The following is a 15,433-nucleotide window of genomic DNA, read 5'->3' as shown; positions in this document are numbered from 1 at the left end:
CTACACCTACCTCATCTAGTTATTGTTAGGATATAAAAGATACCTTATTTCACCCCACACGAAATAAGCTGTCAATAAATGGCAGATGATATTATTATTCTCTAAGAACAACTGCTTTGGAAAGTGCAGGCCTCCTAGATTCCAAAAGTACAGTCTTCTCGCATGACTACAATGACCCTAAAGTCCCTGAGCACCTGCCTCGATATGAGGATTACATCCTAATTATTCCCAAGTCCAGCCGCTGGAATGTGCACGAGTGTGATCAGAAAGGACCAGAGGTGAAAACAGGTGTCTCCCTCAGCCCTTTACCGTCTGATCTGCTCCTCGGCCATGGAGAGGGCAGTCTCAGCAGCCACTTTTTGGTCTCGTTCTTCTTCCAGCAGCTTCCTCAATTCGTTCACCTCCTGTTTAGTGCTGCTCAGCTGCTTTTGGGCTTCCGAAAAACTTCAGGACAAAAGGAAAACCAACAGCATCACTAGATGCAGAACCCAGTTGCTGATGCAAGGGATTCCAAGTTTTCATACGGTTATAAAGCAGAAAAATTTATAGAAGCTTGTTCAAACACAAATAAGACATTAAAAGCATAGATGTAGAGTGATTAAATAAAGATGCAGATAATATCTTAAGAGATTTTAGGGACTGACTGAATAGCTTTCATTTGAATACCACAGAATTAGTGGGTGTGTGTGTGTATGTGATGGTGCTACTGTTTTTGCTTTACAAATTTTTCATAATTTGTTAGTTAGAATTGTTACTATTTAATCCTCACATCAATTCTGTGAGGCCAATAAGATAGGACGATATATCAGATCCATACAATGGACTCCAGTTCAATCTAGACGACTGTCCAATTTCTTTGTATGTAATGCATGCTGCAGGGGTGAGAGCTGCCTCCCTACCTTAGCGGTGGCTGCCTCAGTTCTTCAGGATCACTCTTCCTGTGAGCCCCATTCTTTTCCTGGGGAGCTCCTGGAGCAACATCCAAACTCAATGGCCCCTAGAAGAAGAATAAGCTTAGCAATTCAGTGATGAAAGTGCTTAAGAAACTGTAGTTGGGCAAAAGGAGAACTCACTTGACATCAAAAAGAATAAGAAATGTTGGAGAGAAATACCTCTGTTTATAATTCTCTTCAAGTACAGATTGAGAAGTGAGAATCTTCAGCTCTAATACATTAATCTCCTACATAAACTCTCATTAATTTTATTCCAGATTCCCATTCTTGAATCTCTCCTCTAACCTTTAAAGGTTTAACACTGAATCTGCTTTCTTCCAGTAGAGGCTCACGGATTTTCCAGAAGCTACTCTGATCCTTCCCTTGCTCAACAATCCCTCCCAAACCTGTTCTCCTCCTGCCATGCCCTATTTATCTCCATAATGATTTTCAATCTCTTCCAACTTCAACAATGAACTGCTGTCCACTGCCCTCAACAGCTCTGCCTATTTTTAAAAAACATATATTTGTATTGATTTCAGAAAGGAAGGGAAAGGAAGAGAGAGATAGAAACATCAATGATGAAAGAGAATCATTGATCGGCTGCCTCCTGCACACCCCACACTGGGGATCAAACCTGTTACCCGGGCATGTGCCCTGACCACGAATCGAACCGTGACCTTCTGGTTCACAGGTCAATGCTCAACCACTGAGCCACTCTGGCCGGCAGCTCTGCCTATTTTGCTCCTCAGGTCCAAATCTTCCGACAGCTTTCTTATTTCTTGAAGCAAAATAAAAACTTTCCTAGTTTCAGAATTACAAAAGCCTCAATCATCACTGTTTTCTGCTCGCCTTTTTGATTTATCTCCTACCACCTCACTCATCTTTTTTCTTTTAATCCCTTCTTTAATTTTTCCTACAACTGATTCCCATTTAATAATTCCCTTCTCTCTTCCTCCCATCACACCTAATTAACCTTCAGCCTGCACACAGCAGCCTTGTTAATGCTGCCCGTTTACTTTCTCATTGACACTGTTTCATAACACTTTTCCCAGCCTCTCAACTTCTCCTTACTCACCGCCTGCAGCTCTTGGACCTGCTTCTCCAAGACCGCGCAGTGATTGAAAAGGTCACTGTAGTGCTGCTGGTTCTCGCGAAGACTCTGACTGGTATTGCACAGCTGAATTGAAAGGGTATTCTTCTCTTCGAGTAGTTGAGAAAACTGAAACAGAGGACAGGATAAGCACCATCCCACAGGGCTGTTTCACTATAAACAGTACTCAGGCTAGCTGTCCTGAGTTTAAAGGATTTAATTTTTTTTAAGTGCAAGGCCTTTATTTCAATAATAGCAACAATAGCACTGTGTGTTCCTTCAAAGTGAGAAAACTCATGCCGAAACCGGTTTGGCTCAGTGGATAGAGCGTCGGCCTGCGGACTCAAGGGTCCCAGGTTCGATTCCGGTCAAGGGCATGTACCTTGGTTGAGGGCACATCCCCAGTAGGGAGTGTGCAGGAGGCAGCTGATCGATGTTTCTCTCTCATCGATATTTCTAACTCTCTATCCCTCTCTCTTCCTCTCTGTAAAAAATCAATAAAATATATTTTTTTTAAAAAAAGTGAGAAAACTCATAATTTTTTGAATGAGAAAGGAAAACAAGTTGGGGGAAGTAGCAAGAAACTTTGTTTATGGTGCCCAGTGCATTAACTGAAGAACCAGGAAGCAGAAACCTAATAAGAGAGGCTCTCCCAGGTATGTAAGAGAAGGGCAGTAGCTTGGGTCCAAGATGAGGTTACTAACAAATGACTATAACCCCTAGAGTTCTAGATGGCTGGAGATACAGCTGTCATCAAAAAATTCATACAATCTTTCTGGGTAGATTTTTCAACGCTGCAGAAAGTTACAAGTTACCAAGAACATAGAATAAAAAAATTAGAATATGTGGTAAGAGGGGGAAATAGAATAGATCTTAATATGCTGACATACATGTAAGAAACTATACTGGGAATACAGACTCTCACAGGTATAAAACTTTCAGTCACTCAAAGCAGGACTCTTCTCTGCTACGTGAGTGACAGGTAATTATTCAGTCTGTCCTTGAACACATCAGTGTCAGGGGCACTCATTACCTGACAAAGCAGCCCAATCCCTTTTCCACTATGTCAAATACAGAAAATTATTTTTAACTAGAGGCCCGGTGCATGAAATTTGTGCACTCGGGGGTGGAGGGTCCCTCAGCCCGGCCTGCGCCCTCTCACCATCTTGGAGCCCTCGGGGGATGTCCGACTGATGGCTTTGGCCCCGTGGGAGCAGGCCAAGTCGGTCAGTTGGACATCCTGCTGTGGAGGTGGGAGAGGCTCCTGCCACCGCCGCTGCACTCGCCAGCCATGAGCCCAGCTTCTGGCTGAGTGGCGCTCCCCCTGTGGGAGTGCACTGACTACCAGGGGGCAGCTCCTGCGTTGAGTGTCTGCCCCCTGCTGGTCAGTGCACATCATAGTGACCGGTGGTTCCGCCATTTGGTTGATTTGCATATTAGCCTTTTATTATATAGGATATTGAGTAAAAAATTTTCTCTTTGGAGTTTATACTTATTGATTTGACTTTGGTCTCCTGGAACTCTAAGTCCTCACTTGTAGGTGTCAAGTTTTAAGTTTAGTAATAATTAACATCCAGATACATTAATAACCACAGAGATGTCTCTCCGAAGTACCCACTGTAGGACTGTCTACCACATGAAGGGAGACTGGTGTGCCTAGCTTTGTGTTCAATCTTTTCCTGAGTACTCCTTTTTGTTTTTTTGGTAAGTATTCTGGGTTAATTTTTTAGTAAAATAGTTGAATCAATGTTCAGATAAAAGAATATAATACTTTTCTAGAGATACCATGATGACTGGTAAGGACTTTTGATGCATATGGAAAATTAGAACAAATCTACATGGTATAACAAAAACATCTGCATAGCCAGAATGAAAAACATAATAACCTTACCTTTGAAGAGCAATGTTCAGTTTACAAAGCACTTTCAAAAGTATTCTCTTATTTGAGAGAGACATATATAAATGACAAAGAGATGAGCAGTGATTTGCCTAACATCATGTGGCTGGTAGATGGCAGACCAGGACTCAAGTATGTTCTTGATTCCAAGTCTAGAGCTCTATCTGCTACCTGATGGTATCCCAACTGAGAGTTCAGCAAGGAAGTTAAACAAGTTATGGATTTTCCTTAGGAGAAGGGACAGTTAGTAAAGGAAAGGACAAACTAATTTAAAGACAGAGATAGCTTGGTATAATGACAACTACTAGGTTCTGAGGCAAGGAGTAACTTTTTTGTAACACAGGAGACAAACCATACCAAAAAACAAAACAAAACAAAACAAAAAACTCCATAACAAACAAACAAAATCCCTCAGCGTTGAAAAAAATCCTAAAACTCTTTTCTTTTACATATCTAGAAGAGTACAAACCCCCTAACTGAAGAAGTCTAATTATTTACAACAAGTGGCCCGGTGCACAAAATTCGTGCACATTAAAAGGGAATTAATTAGAGGAAATACTTTAATATTGCTATTTGCCCTTTCTCTATAATAGAAGTGTCAGAGATGAAAGAAAATTAGTAAAATGTATATGAACTCTCCCTCCTATCAGAGTCTGGGGTGCGCCGTGGTACCCAGAGTCAAGTCCCCATCCACCCACACATGCCTCGAAATCGCGTGAGACCCAGACCTGGCTGTCCCCACCCAAGCCCCGCAGGACGAGGGTGCAGCCTCAGGTCCCCTAGCCTGGTGCCAGGTGGGGGCACAGCCTCAGGTTCCCCATCAAGCCCCACAGTTTAACCCTTTGCACTCGCTTGCTTTTTCTCGATTCCTGCTACCGATGCTAACCGTGTCGAGTCACACTCGACATCCGAGTGCAAAAGGTTAAAATATTGTCCTAGAAAGATAAATGCCCAGAGAGAGTCACAGTCTAATGTTCAGGAGAGCAAATATAACAGGGTTGAGGCGGGGCCTAATTTATGGGGGGAAAAGTGTTACAGAGCTATGAAGGTCAGAACTTTCTGGAAATAACTGACTAACTGGTAGAGGGACTGGGTAGGAGCTTCTCTGGAGCCCCTCTAAAAACTCCAAGACAATTCCAACAAAGGGTCTGCAATTTTACCAATTCATTTGGATCAACAAAAGTTTTTTTTTGTTTTGTTAATCCTCACCTGAGGTTATTTTCCCATTGATTTTTAGAGAGAGTGGAAGGGAGAGAAGAGACAGAGAGAGAGAAACATCAATATGAGAAAGACACACAGATTGGTTGCCTTCCCCAAGGCCCTGGGCCAGGATAGAGCCTGCAATGGAGGTACGTGCCCTTCACTGGAATTGAACCCAGGACCCTTCAGTCCATGGGGCAATGTTATATCCACTGAGCCAAACCAGCTAGGGCTCAACAAAAGTATTTTTAAAATGTATATTTCTATGCCAAAGTATATAGTGTTATCAGTCTCTTCAATGTCAATTAGTTGAATTTAACAATATTTTAATAGTACCTTCTACATAAGGCAGGCACCTTGCTTTTCTATGTACATTATATTTATCTCAGACCAACCTCATCCTAACACCTTATGCAAGTTATTCTGAGAAAAATAAAACTTCTGTACCCTAGGGTATGCTTTAGCTGGAGTCTAGGTTTAATCATCATCTACTTACCTTAATGCTTCCAGTCATGGAAATAAGAAACTGAATTCCAGTCTAACAGGAAAGACTTACCCTGCTGTTCAGTTGCTGAATTCTTAATTCCTTCTGGTGAATTTCCTTTAAGCTGTCATTGAGCTGAGTCCTAAGAAGTTCTGTCTCATAAACTAGGTTTTGTGGCCCATCTAGGGAAGCTGATGTCTCTGGGGATGCCTGCCAGGATACAAACGGTGATGAAGCTTGTTCACAATTCCTTCCCTCCAGAAACCCTGTCCACCCCAGAGGAAGTCATGAAATGGCTTGCCGAATACTGACCAGCAGGCACTTAGCTTGCATGAAGCTGAGGCTTCCAGGGTAATGGTTACCTCTGAGTAGCAATCTGCATTGGAATCACTCACCTGCCTTTGGTACTGTACTTTGAGGGTCTCAGTCTGGGAGGCAGATCTCAATTCCCTCATAAGATTTTGCAGATGACTGATCTGCTGATCTTTATCTGAAATAGCCATAAGGTACTGTTCTTTCATTCTCCTCTCATGAGTTTCCCAGGAATTCTTTTCCATCCTAGAAAAACATGAAATAATCACAGCAAAAATATACTTGTGAGAGAAAGATAATTCCATATGTACCCTGAACTATCACCATCACCTAGTGGTAAAGAGGTGCCTCTCTCTGACTGACCTCACCCCTACTGCAGTGTCAGTGGAAAAAACAAGTGAGACCTGGACATCCATCTCCTCCCATGAAAAGGTAATGAAGTGCTCCTCCCTGTCCCTGCAGAGGCAGTATCAGAAAAGGCCAAGAGGAAAGTTTGGACTTCGGGCACTACCCAATGTGCCACTCCCCCAATCCGCTTTCTGCAGTGTCAGGGGAGACTGAGTGAGGAGCCTGGACTTTCGACACTGCCCAGTAACGAAACTGACCTTCTCCACACTCCATAGTGATATCAATGGAGGCCTTGTGTGGAGCCCCGATTCCTACTCTCACCTAACAGTAATGAGGCAACCTTCCCAACTAATGGTGCTGTCAGTGGAGTACAAGTGGGGAGACAAGACTTCCACCTCTTCCTGGCAGTATCAGGGCACCCCTTCTCTCTAGAGCTATCAATAGAGGCTGAGTGGGGAGCCCACTGGCCTTCACCCTCCATCTGGCAGTGAAGTGGCAATGTTCCCCTTCCCCTGCTGGTGTGGTATCAGTGGAAGTCCACTGAAGCAGACTTAAATAAGACTTCAAGTCATAATTTCCAAAATTGAACTTATCATAAAAAGAATCAAGGATGTTGCCCTAGTCGGCTTGGCTCAGTGTATAAAGCGTCAGCCTGAGGACTGAAGGGTCCCGGGTTCGATTCCGGCCAAGGGCACATGCCTGGGTTGCAGGCTCGATCCCCAGTTGGGGGGCATGCAGGAGGCAGCCGATCAATGATTCTCTCTCACCATTGATGTTTCTATCTCTCTTTCTCCCTTCCTCTCTGAAATCAATAAAGAAATATATATATTTTAAAATCCATCAGTTTCCTTAAAAAAAAAAAAAAAAAGAATAAAGGATGTCACAATCTGAGAACCAGGGAAATCCCAACTTGATTGACCAAAAAAAAAAAAAAATCATCAGATTATAATAGTGAGATGACAGTGTTGGAATTACGTGAGAAGGATTTTAAAGCAGCCATTATAGAAATATTTCAACAAGCAATTACTAATATACTGGAAACAAATAAAAATAAAGGAAGCATCAGCAAAGAAATAGAACATATAAAGAAGAACCGAATTTTAGAGCTGAAAAATACCATATGCAAAATAAAAAGCAAACTCAATGGACCCAATAGCAAAATGGAGGTGACGGATGAAAGGTATCAGTGAAATTAAGAACAATAGAAATTGCTGAATCTGAATAAAGAGAAAAATAATCAATGAATTATATTAATCCAAATTAAAAAGATCTTATTGAGAAGGATGAAAGGGAAGCTGCAGACTAGGAGCAATATTTGCAAACCACATGTCTGACAAAGAACTTGTATCTAGAATATATAAAGAACTCTCAAAACTCCACAGTAAAAAATTAACAACTTAAATAGAAAAACAGATAAAATACATGAATGTACATTTCATCAAAATGGACAAATGACTGTCAAATAAGAACATAAGATGTTCAACATTATTAGCTATTATGCAAATTAAAATAACATTATATATCTGTTAATATCAAATGCTGACAAGGATGCAGCATTTAATATTGAAGCTGGATCACTCTTGTGTTGCTGGTATGAATATAAAATTGTACAGTCACTCTGGAATATAGTGTTGTAGCTTTTTAAAACACTAAACATTACATTTACCATACAACCTAGCATTTGCACTCCTGGGCAATTATCTCAGAGAAATGAAAACTTATTGTCCACATAAAAATCTATATACTGTTTACAATAGCTAAAATTTAGAAACAACACTCATGTCCTTCAACGGGTAAATGGCTAAAAGCAATACATTCATACCATGAAATATAATTTGTTGGTAAAAGAATAAACTATTGACACACTCAACAAAGTTGATGGAGCTCAAGGGCATTATGATGCATGAAAAAAGCTAATTTCAAAAGGTTACATACTGTATAATTCCACTTGTAAAACAATCTCAGAATGACAGAATTATAGAGATAGAAAACAGATTACTGGTGACCAGAGATTAGGAATGAGAGGGTGGAAAGCAGGGAGAGAGAAGAATGTAACTATAAACTAGTGGCACAGGGGACATATTTGTGTTGATGCAACAGTTGTATATGTGGGTTGTGGTGGTAGTTACATGAATCTACACATATGGTAAAACTGCACATAACTATACACATACATATACTCTAATGAATGTAAAATTGGTGAAATATGAATAAGGTCTTTGAATCATATCAATGCCAATTTCCTGGTGTCAATGTTGCATTAGAGTTAAGATGTGACCGTTAGAGGAAACTGGGTGGAGGGTACATGAGAATTCTCTGTGCTATTTTTGTAACTTCCTATATACATCTATAATTATTTCATAATAAAAAGTTTTAAAAAATTAGAAAACTAAAAGGATATAAACGCAGAGATTATCATACCTGAGCTGATGTAGTTCACGCTGCCAGGAGAGGTTCTCCTGCCTGAGATCTTCTTGCATAATCTGAAACGTTTTTGTCTTATCTTGATACTCCTGAAGTTGAGCCTTCACTGGACGTAACTCAGTGATCTCCTGGTTAATCTGTAAGTATTGCTGCTGCAGATTCTTCAATTCCTTCAGCTTTAACCAAAAGGAAAGTAAAGGGTTATTCATCACATCTCATTCACCCAGCTATAAGTCATCAGCAGGTCCCTACTAAGTCAGTCAGACACCACACAGACTATCAGCACCTGACAGTTCATTGACATATCACTGCAGCATGAATCCCTAAAATGGTGAAATATATGTGGCCAAGCTTGTGGGAATCATCCCATGAAGCTGCCATCAAGGCTGCAGGGCCTGACCATTCCTGCAACTTCTATCCCTTCCCCCCCGGCTCCCAAGGTCCTAAGTTGACTCGATCTACAACTCTGATGTGGGATAGACATAAGGGACCGATAGCTTCTTTGTGAATGGTAACTCTCTAGAATAAAAAGTATAAACACAGACTGCTTTTTTATTTATCTATGTGCCCGGGTTATGGATGTCAACCTTTACTCTAGCTTAGCTGATGACTATGATATGAAGAAGGCAGTGATGCCCATGCCCAGTGGTTAAGGGCACTTAGGCTTTGGAATCAGTTATCCTGTACACACATGTTCCTCACATCCTCTAAAGCCTTAATTTCCATCACCTATAAAATGAAGATAATTACAGTACCTCTCATAAGATTATGAGAAACAAAAAAATTAATGTGTTACACAGTTAGTGGTGGTGATGATGATGATACAGTAATGATGGACTTGACTCTAATTAACAGAACTGCCTATCTACATTCCAGATATATCTTTAAACTCTTTATCCCCAACTCATTAAAAGCTTGATAGTAAGAAAAAATGTCAGGACATCTGGGCAAAGAGGGAGTCTTGAACACACATCTGTTTCACCCACTTCGGAAAATCACAATGCTACAATAAAGGCATTGTTTTTTAAAGCATAAAACGCAAGACCAGAAAGAACAAGAGAGAGGTCAGCAGCAACAGAATTAATTTTGGAAGCTGAAAAGCAGATGCATAAGTGGTAAATGACTTAACAGATCTGGAAAAGCCATATTTTAAGCTAGCAGTAGGGAAAGCCAAGAACCAATAGAACTTACTCTGCAGAATCTTCAAAAGGCTCAGGAATTAACAGCACCAGGTACCTCTGGAAAAGATGGCAACGGGAATAGGGAGGAGGTGGCTGAAATAAGGAGGATTAGATGAAAGCTGCTTAAGAAACAACTGCATCCCTAAGTACCCTCCACAGCTCTACAATGACAGATAACTAGAGTCTTATTCTCTGGAGAAGGTAAAAGAAGTGTCACTGGACTATGAAACATCAGGCACAGCTGAAGGTAAGGATACTGCTCTAAAGCAAGGGTGATCAAGTGAATATATTCTTTCTTTAAAAAAAATTAAAATGGATTTTTTAGAGAAAGAGAAAGTAAGAGGGAGAGAGAGAGAAAATCATCAATGTAGGAATGGAACATCGATCAGCTGCCATCTGCACATCCCCTACCAGGGATTAAGCCCAAAACCCAGGTATGTGCCCAGACCAGGAATCAAACTGAGGACCTCTCCTTAAATGGGACATCATCAATAAACTGAGCGACACTGGCCAGGGCGAATGTATTCTTTCTGAATGCATGAAGCCTTTCTCCTACTCAGCTTGGAGAGTGCTGGCATATAGGCCTTTACCTTCCATGCAGAAAATGATAAGTTCTTCTCTAGAAAATATGACTGTCCCAAGAGGAACTAAAGACACCAACATAGGGACTACCCACAAAAAGCTCAGCATGATTGCCCTGCAATGAAACTTAGAGTTGGTAAGCTCCTCTCATAAGCTTTTGAGACCCTGCTCTTAAAGATAAAGAGTAAAACAAGGATTAACCCTCACCTGAAGAATGGCTAATATTAAGATAAAGATGAAAAGAAATTAGAAGAGTATTTGAAGGAGATTATTAGGGGAAAATGTAATATACTCAAAGATTTAAGAGAGAATATAGAAATTAAAAACATTAGAGCAGAAATAAAAAATGGGGATTCAAAATGGTGGCAGAGTAGGAGGATGCTGCATGGACATGCTCCCAGGAACAAACTGGAATTACAACTGAAATACGGAAAGGTTTCCTGAATTATCAATGGAAAACTCACAGGAGAGAACCCTGATACCCAAGGACCGAAGATGGAGACTGCATAGAGACTGGAGGAGGGGTAGAGGCGCGAAAGGGCTGGCCGGGTGCCCAGAGACAGGAACTGAAGTCCGGAAGAGATATCTCAGCTGGGGGGTTGGGGAGGAAGGGTGCCACTGGGAACTCTGGGATCTAATCCCAAAGCTGGGCTCCCCAGCAGAGAGCACCAAATCTGAGGAGGGTACCCACACAACATCTAGCTATGAAAAGAAGTGGGGTACTGTCTGCCAGGCAGTGGCAGCTGAAAGTTCAGGCACCCTCTTGAAGGGCCAAGACATAAAAACTCCCTGTGGAGCCATCCACCTTGTGCTCTGGCAGAGGGAGGGTGAAGTAGACTGGAGCTGTGAGAGCAGAACCCAGGACTGGGGACTCAGGGGCTAGAGCTCAGAAGGCAGACACTATAAGTTTCCTGGGCTGAGTTATTCCCTCACACAGTGGAGGACATCTTTCCCACATAGACATTTGCCTTGCCTGGGGGGAAGACAGTCAGACACACACTACTGGAAAACACTTCATCCTAAGGCCACTTAAGTGTTAAAAGTAACAATTAGCCTCCAGGCAGAAGCAACTGCCCCACCCAGTTGAAAAAAACTCTCGCCACACCTGAGGACGATTGCCTGGGGCTATTCATGTTGGAATCCTATTAGTCTGTAGACAGAGGAGGTTTCTGGAGGCTTTGAGACTTTGCCTGATCCAATTAGTCAGAAACAGCCTTTAACAATATCCTGCACTAGAGATTGAAAGGTGTAGAGGATCTACCTAAAACATAGTCACAAAACCAAACAGACAACCAAAATGAGGAGACAAAGAAATAACCCCCAAATGAAAGAACTAGAGAATTCTCCAGAAGAAGAGGTAAATGAAGCAGAGATAAGAAATTTACCTGAAACAGAGTTCAGAGTAATGATGGTAAAAATGCTCAACAGTATGAAAAAAATATAGGAACTATGAAAAAAGAACAGTCTGAGATAAAGAATGACATAACACAAAGAAAGAACACATTGGAAGGAATACACAGCAGATTAGGGGAAGCTGAGGATCGAATCAGTGAATTAGAAGACAGAGTTGAAAATATCACTCAATCAGAGAACCAAAAAGAAAAAGCAATTAAAAAACAGGAGGATAGCTTAAGGGAGCTGTGGGACAATGTGAAACATAACAATATTAGAATAGCAGGTGTGCCATAAGAGACAGAAAGGGAGAAAGGAATAGAGAAGGTGTTTGAAGAAATAATGGTAGAAAACTTCCCTAACCTGGTAAAGAAAAAAGTCACCCAAGTTCAGGAGGCACAGGGAACTCCAAACAAGAACAACCCAAACATACCCACACTCAGACATATCATAATTAAAATGTCAAAACTTAAAGACAAAGAGAGAATCTTAAAGGCAGCAAAAGAAGACTGTTACCTACAAAGGAGTTCCCATAAGGCTGACACCTGATTTCTCATCAGAAACTCTACAGGCCAGAAGGGAATGGCATGAAGTACTCAAGGTAATGGAAAGCAAGGATCTGAGACCAAGATTACTATATTCAGCAAGGCTATCATTCAAAATAGACAATCAAACAAAGAGCTTCCCAGACAAAAAAAGCCTAAAGGAGTTCATCACCACCAAGCCAGCATTACAAGAAATGCTAAAGGGATAGCTGTAAGGGACTGCTAAGAAGAGGACACACAGAGAGAAACCTGTGAATGAAATAGACCAGCTGTCACCAACGGGTGATCCACGAACCACTGGTGGTCCATGAGGTCCAAAAGGTTGGCGACCACTGAAATAGACAAATTCCTAGAAAAACACAATCTCCCAAAACTGACTCAGGAAGAATAAAAAAACCTGAATAGGCCAATAACAACCGATGAAATAGAAGCAGTAAACAAAAATACCCACCAAACAAAAGCCCAGGTCCGGACAGCTTCACAGGGGAGTTTTTCCTTACATTCAAAAAAGAAATAACACCTACACTCCTCAAACTATTTCAGAAAATCCAAGAGGAAAGAACACTTCCAAACTCTTTTCATGAGGCCAGCATTATCCTAATTCCAAAACCAGATAGACACTACAAAGAAAGTGAATTACATGCCAATATGCCTGATGAACACAGGTGCTAAAATCCTCAACAAAATATTAGCAAATCACAACCAGCAATATATTAAAAAGATCATACACCATGACCAAGTGGGATTTATTCCAGGGATGCAAGACTCGTACAATATTCACAAATTAATAAACGTGATAGCCAAGAAATCTATGGCATTTCTATACACCATTAATGAACTTACAGAAAGAGAGTCTAAAAAAGCAATCCCATTTACCATCGCACCAAAAAAATTAAGATACCTAGGAATAAACTTAACTAAGGAGGTAAAAGAACTATATGCGGAAAACTATAGGACATTGAAAAAAGAGATAGAGGAAGACATAAACAGATAGAAGAACATACCATGTTCATGGATTGGTAGAATCAACATCATTAAAATGTCCATACTACCCAAAGCAATCTATAGATTCAATGCACTCCCCATTAAAACACCAACGGCCTATTTCGCAGACCTAGAACAAACTTTCTAAAAATTCATCTGGAATAAAAAAAGACCCCGAATAGCTGCAGCAATCCTGAGAAAGAAGAACAAAGTAGGTGGGATCTCAATACCAGATATCAAGCTGTATTACAAAGCCACTGTTCTCAAAACAGCCTGGTCCTGGCACAAGAACAGACATATAGATCAATGGAATAGAATAGAGAACCCAGAAATCGACCAAGCCACTATGCTCAATTAATATTCGACAAAGGAGGCATGAACATACAATGGAGTCAAGACAGTCTTTTCAATAAATGGTGTTGGGAAAATTGGACAGATACATGCAAAAAACATGAAACTAGATCACAAACTTACACCATACACAAAAATAAACTCAAAATGGATAAAGGACTTAAACATAAGACGGGAAACCATAAAAATACTAGAGGAATCCATAGGCAGCAAAATCTCAGACATATGCTGAAGCAATTTCTTCACTGATACTGCTACTAGGGCAATGGAAACTAAAGAGAAAGTAAACAAATGGGACTACATCAAAATAAAAAGCTTCTGCACAGCAAAAGAAACCATCAACAAAACAACAAGAAAGCCCACTGCATGGGAGAACATATTTGCCAATGTTATCACCAATAAGGGCTTAATCTCCAACATCTACAGGGAACTTATACAACTCAACAAAAGGAAGATAAACAATCCAATCAAAAAATGGGCAGCGGACCTAAATAGATACTTTTTAAAAGAAGACGGAAGGCCAAGAGGCATATGAAAACCTGCTCAAAGTCACTAATCATCCAAGAGATGCAAATCAAAATATCAAAGAGGTACTTCCTCACACCTGTCAGAATGGCTATCATCAACAAATCAACAAACAAGTGCTGGTGAGGATGCGGAGAACAAGGAACCCTTGTGCACTGCTGGTGGGAATGCAGACTGGTGCAGCCACTGTGGAGAACAGTATGGAGTTTCCTCAAAAAACTAAAAATGGAATTCCCATTTGACCCAGTGATCCCACTTCTAGGAATATATCCCAAGAAACTAGAAACACCAATTAGAAAGCACATATGCACCCCTATGTTCATAGCAGCACAATTTACAATAGCTAAGATTTGGAAACAACCTAAGTGCCCATCAGCAGATGAGTGAATTAAAAAACTGTGGTACAGCTACACAATGGAATACTACGCTGCGGTAAAAAAGGAGTTCTTACCATTTGCAACAGCATGGATGGAACTGGAGAGCATTATGCTAAGTGAAATAAGCCAGGCAGAGAAAGATAAATATTACATGATCTCACTCATTTATGGAATATAATGAACAACATAAAGTGATGAACAAAAGTAGAACCAGAGACAGAGAAACATCGATCAGACCATTAAACCTCAGAGAGAATGTAGGGGATGGTGGGGGTAAGGGGGAGAGATCAACCAAAGGACTTATATGCATGCATATAAGCCTAACCAATGGACACAGACAACAGGGGGGTGAGGGAATGAGGGGAGGGGGTGGAGGGGTAATGGGGGAATAAGGACACATATGTAACACCGTAATCAATAAAGAAATTTTTAAAAATAAATGTGATACATTACATAAACAAATTGAAAGACAAAAATCACATGATTATATCAATAGATGCAGAAAAAGCATTCGACAAAAATCCAACACCCATTTTTGATAAAAACTCTCAGAAAAGTTTTTAGAGGGAGCATATCTCACCATGATAAAGGCCATATATGACAAACCTACAGCCAACATCATACTCAATGGGCAAAAATTAAAACCATTTCTCTTAAGAACAGGAACAAGAGGGATGCCCACTTTCTCCACTCCTGTGTGACATAGTACTAGAAGTGCTAGCCATGGCAATTAGACAAGAAGAAGAAATAAAAGGCATCCAAATTGGAAAATAATAAGTAAAACTGTCATTATTTGCAGATGACAT

At 40.7% G+C, this 15,433-nt stretch overlaps 1 protein-coding gene across 1 annotated transcript in view; it reads right to left on the bottom strand.

Moving 5' to 3' along the window:
• Positions 1-15,433, bottom strand: part of GOLGB1 (golgin B1) — an 89,542-nt gene that overhangs the window by 4,757 nt on the left and 69,352 nt on the right. The window contains exons 15-20 of the mRNA XM_054713943.1: positions 8,688-8,866; positions 6,002-6,164; positions 5,679-5,816; positions 2,011-2,154; positions 900-997; positions 310-444 (exon numbers count right to left, since the gene is read on the bottom strand). Of these exons, the coding sequence (XP_054569918.1) occupies positions 310-444; positions 900-997; positions 2,011-2,154; positions 5,679-5,816; positions 6,002-6,164; positions 8,688-8,866 (857 nt within the window). The remainder of the gene's footprint in view (positions 1-309; positions 445-899; positions 998-2,010; positions 2,155-5,678; positions 5,817-6,001; positions 6,165-8,687; positions 8,867-15,433) is intronic.

Source organism: Eptesicus fuscus, chromosome 3, assembly GCF_027574615.1.
Source record: "Eptesicus fuscus isolate TK198812 chromosome 3, DD_ASM_mEF_20220401, whole genome shotgun sequence".
In the NCBI taxonomy this organism is placed as follows: Eukaryota; Metazoa; Chordata; class Mammalia; order Chiroptera; family Vespertilionidae; genus Eptesicus; species Eptesicus fuscus.
Note: the sequence above shows the minus strand (reverse complement) of the source record. Positions and strands in the feature narration are given on the sequence as shown.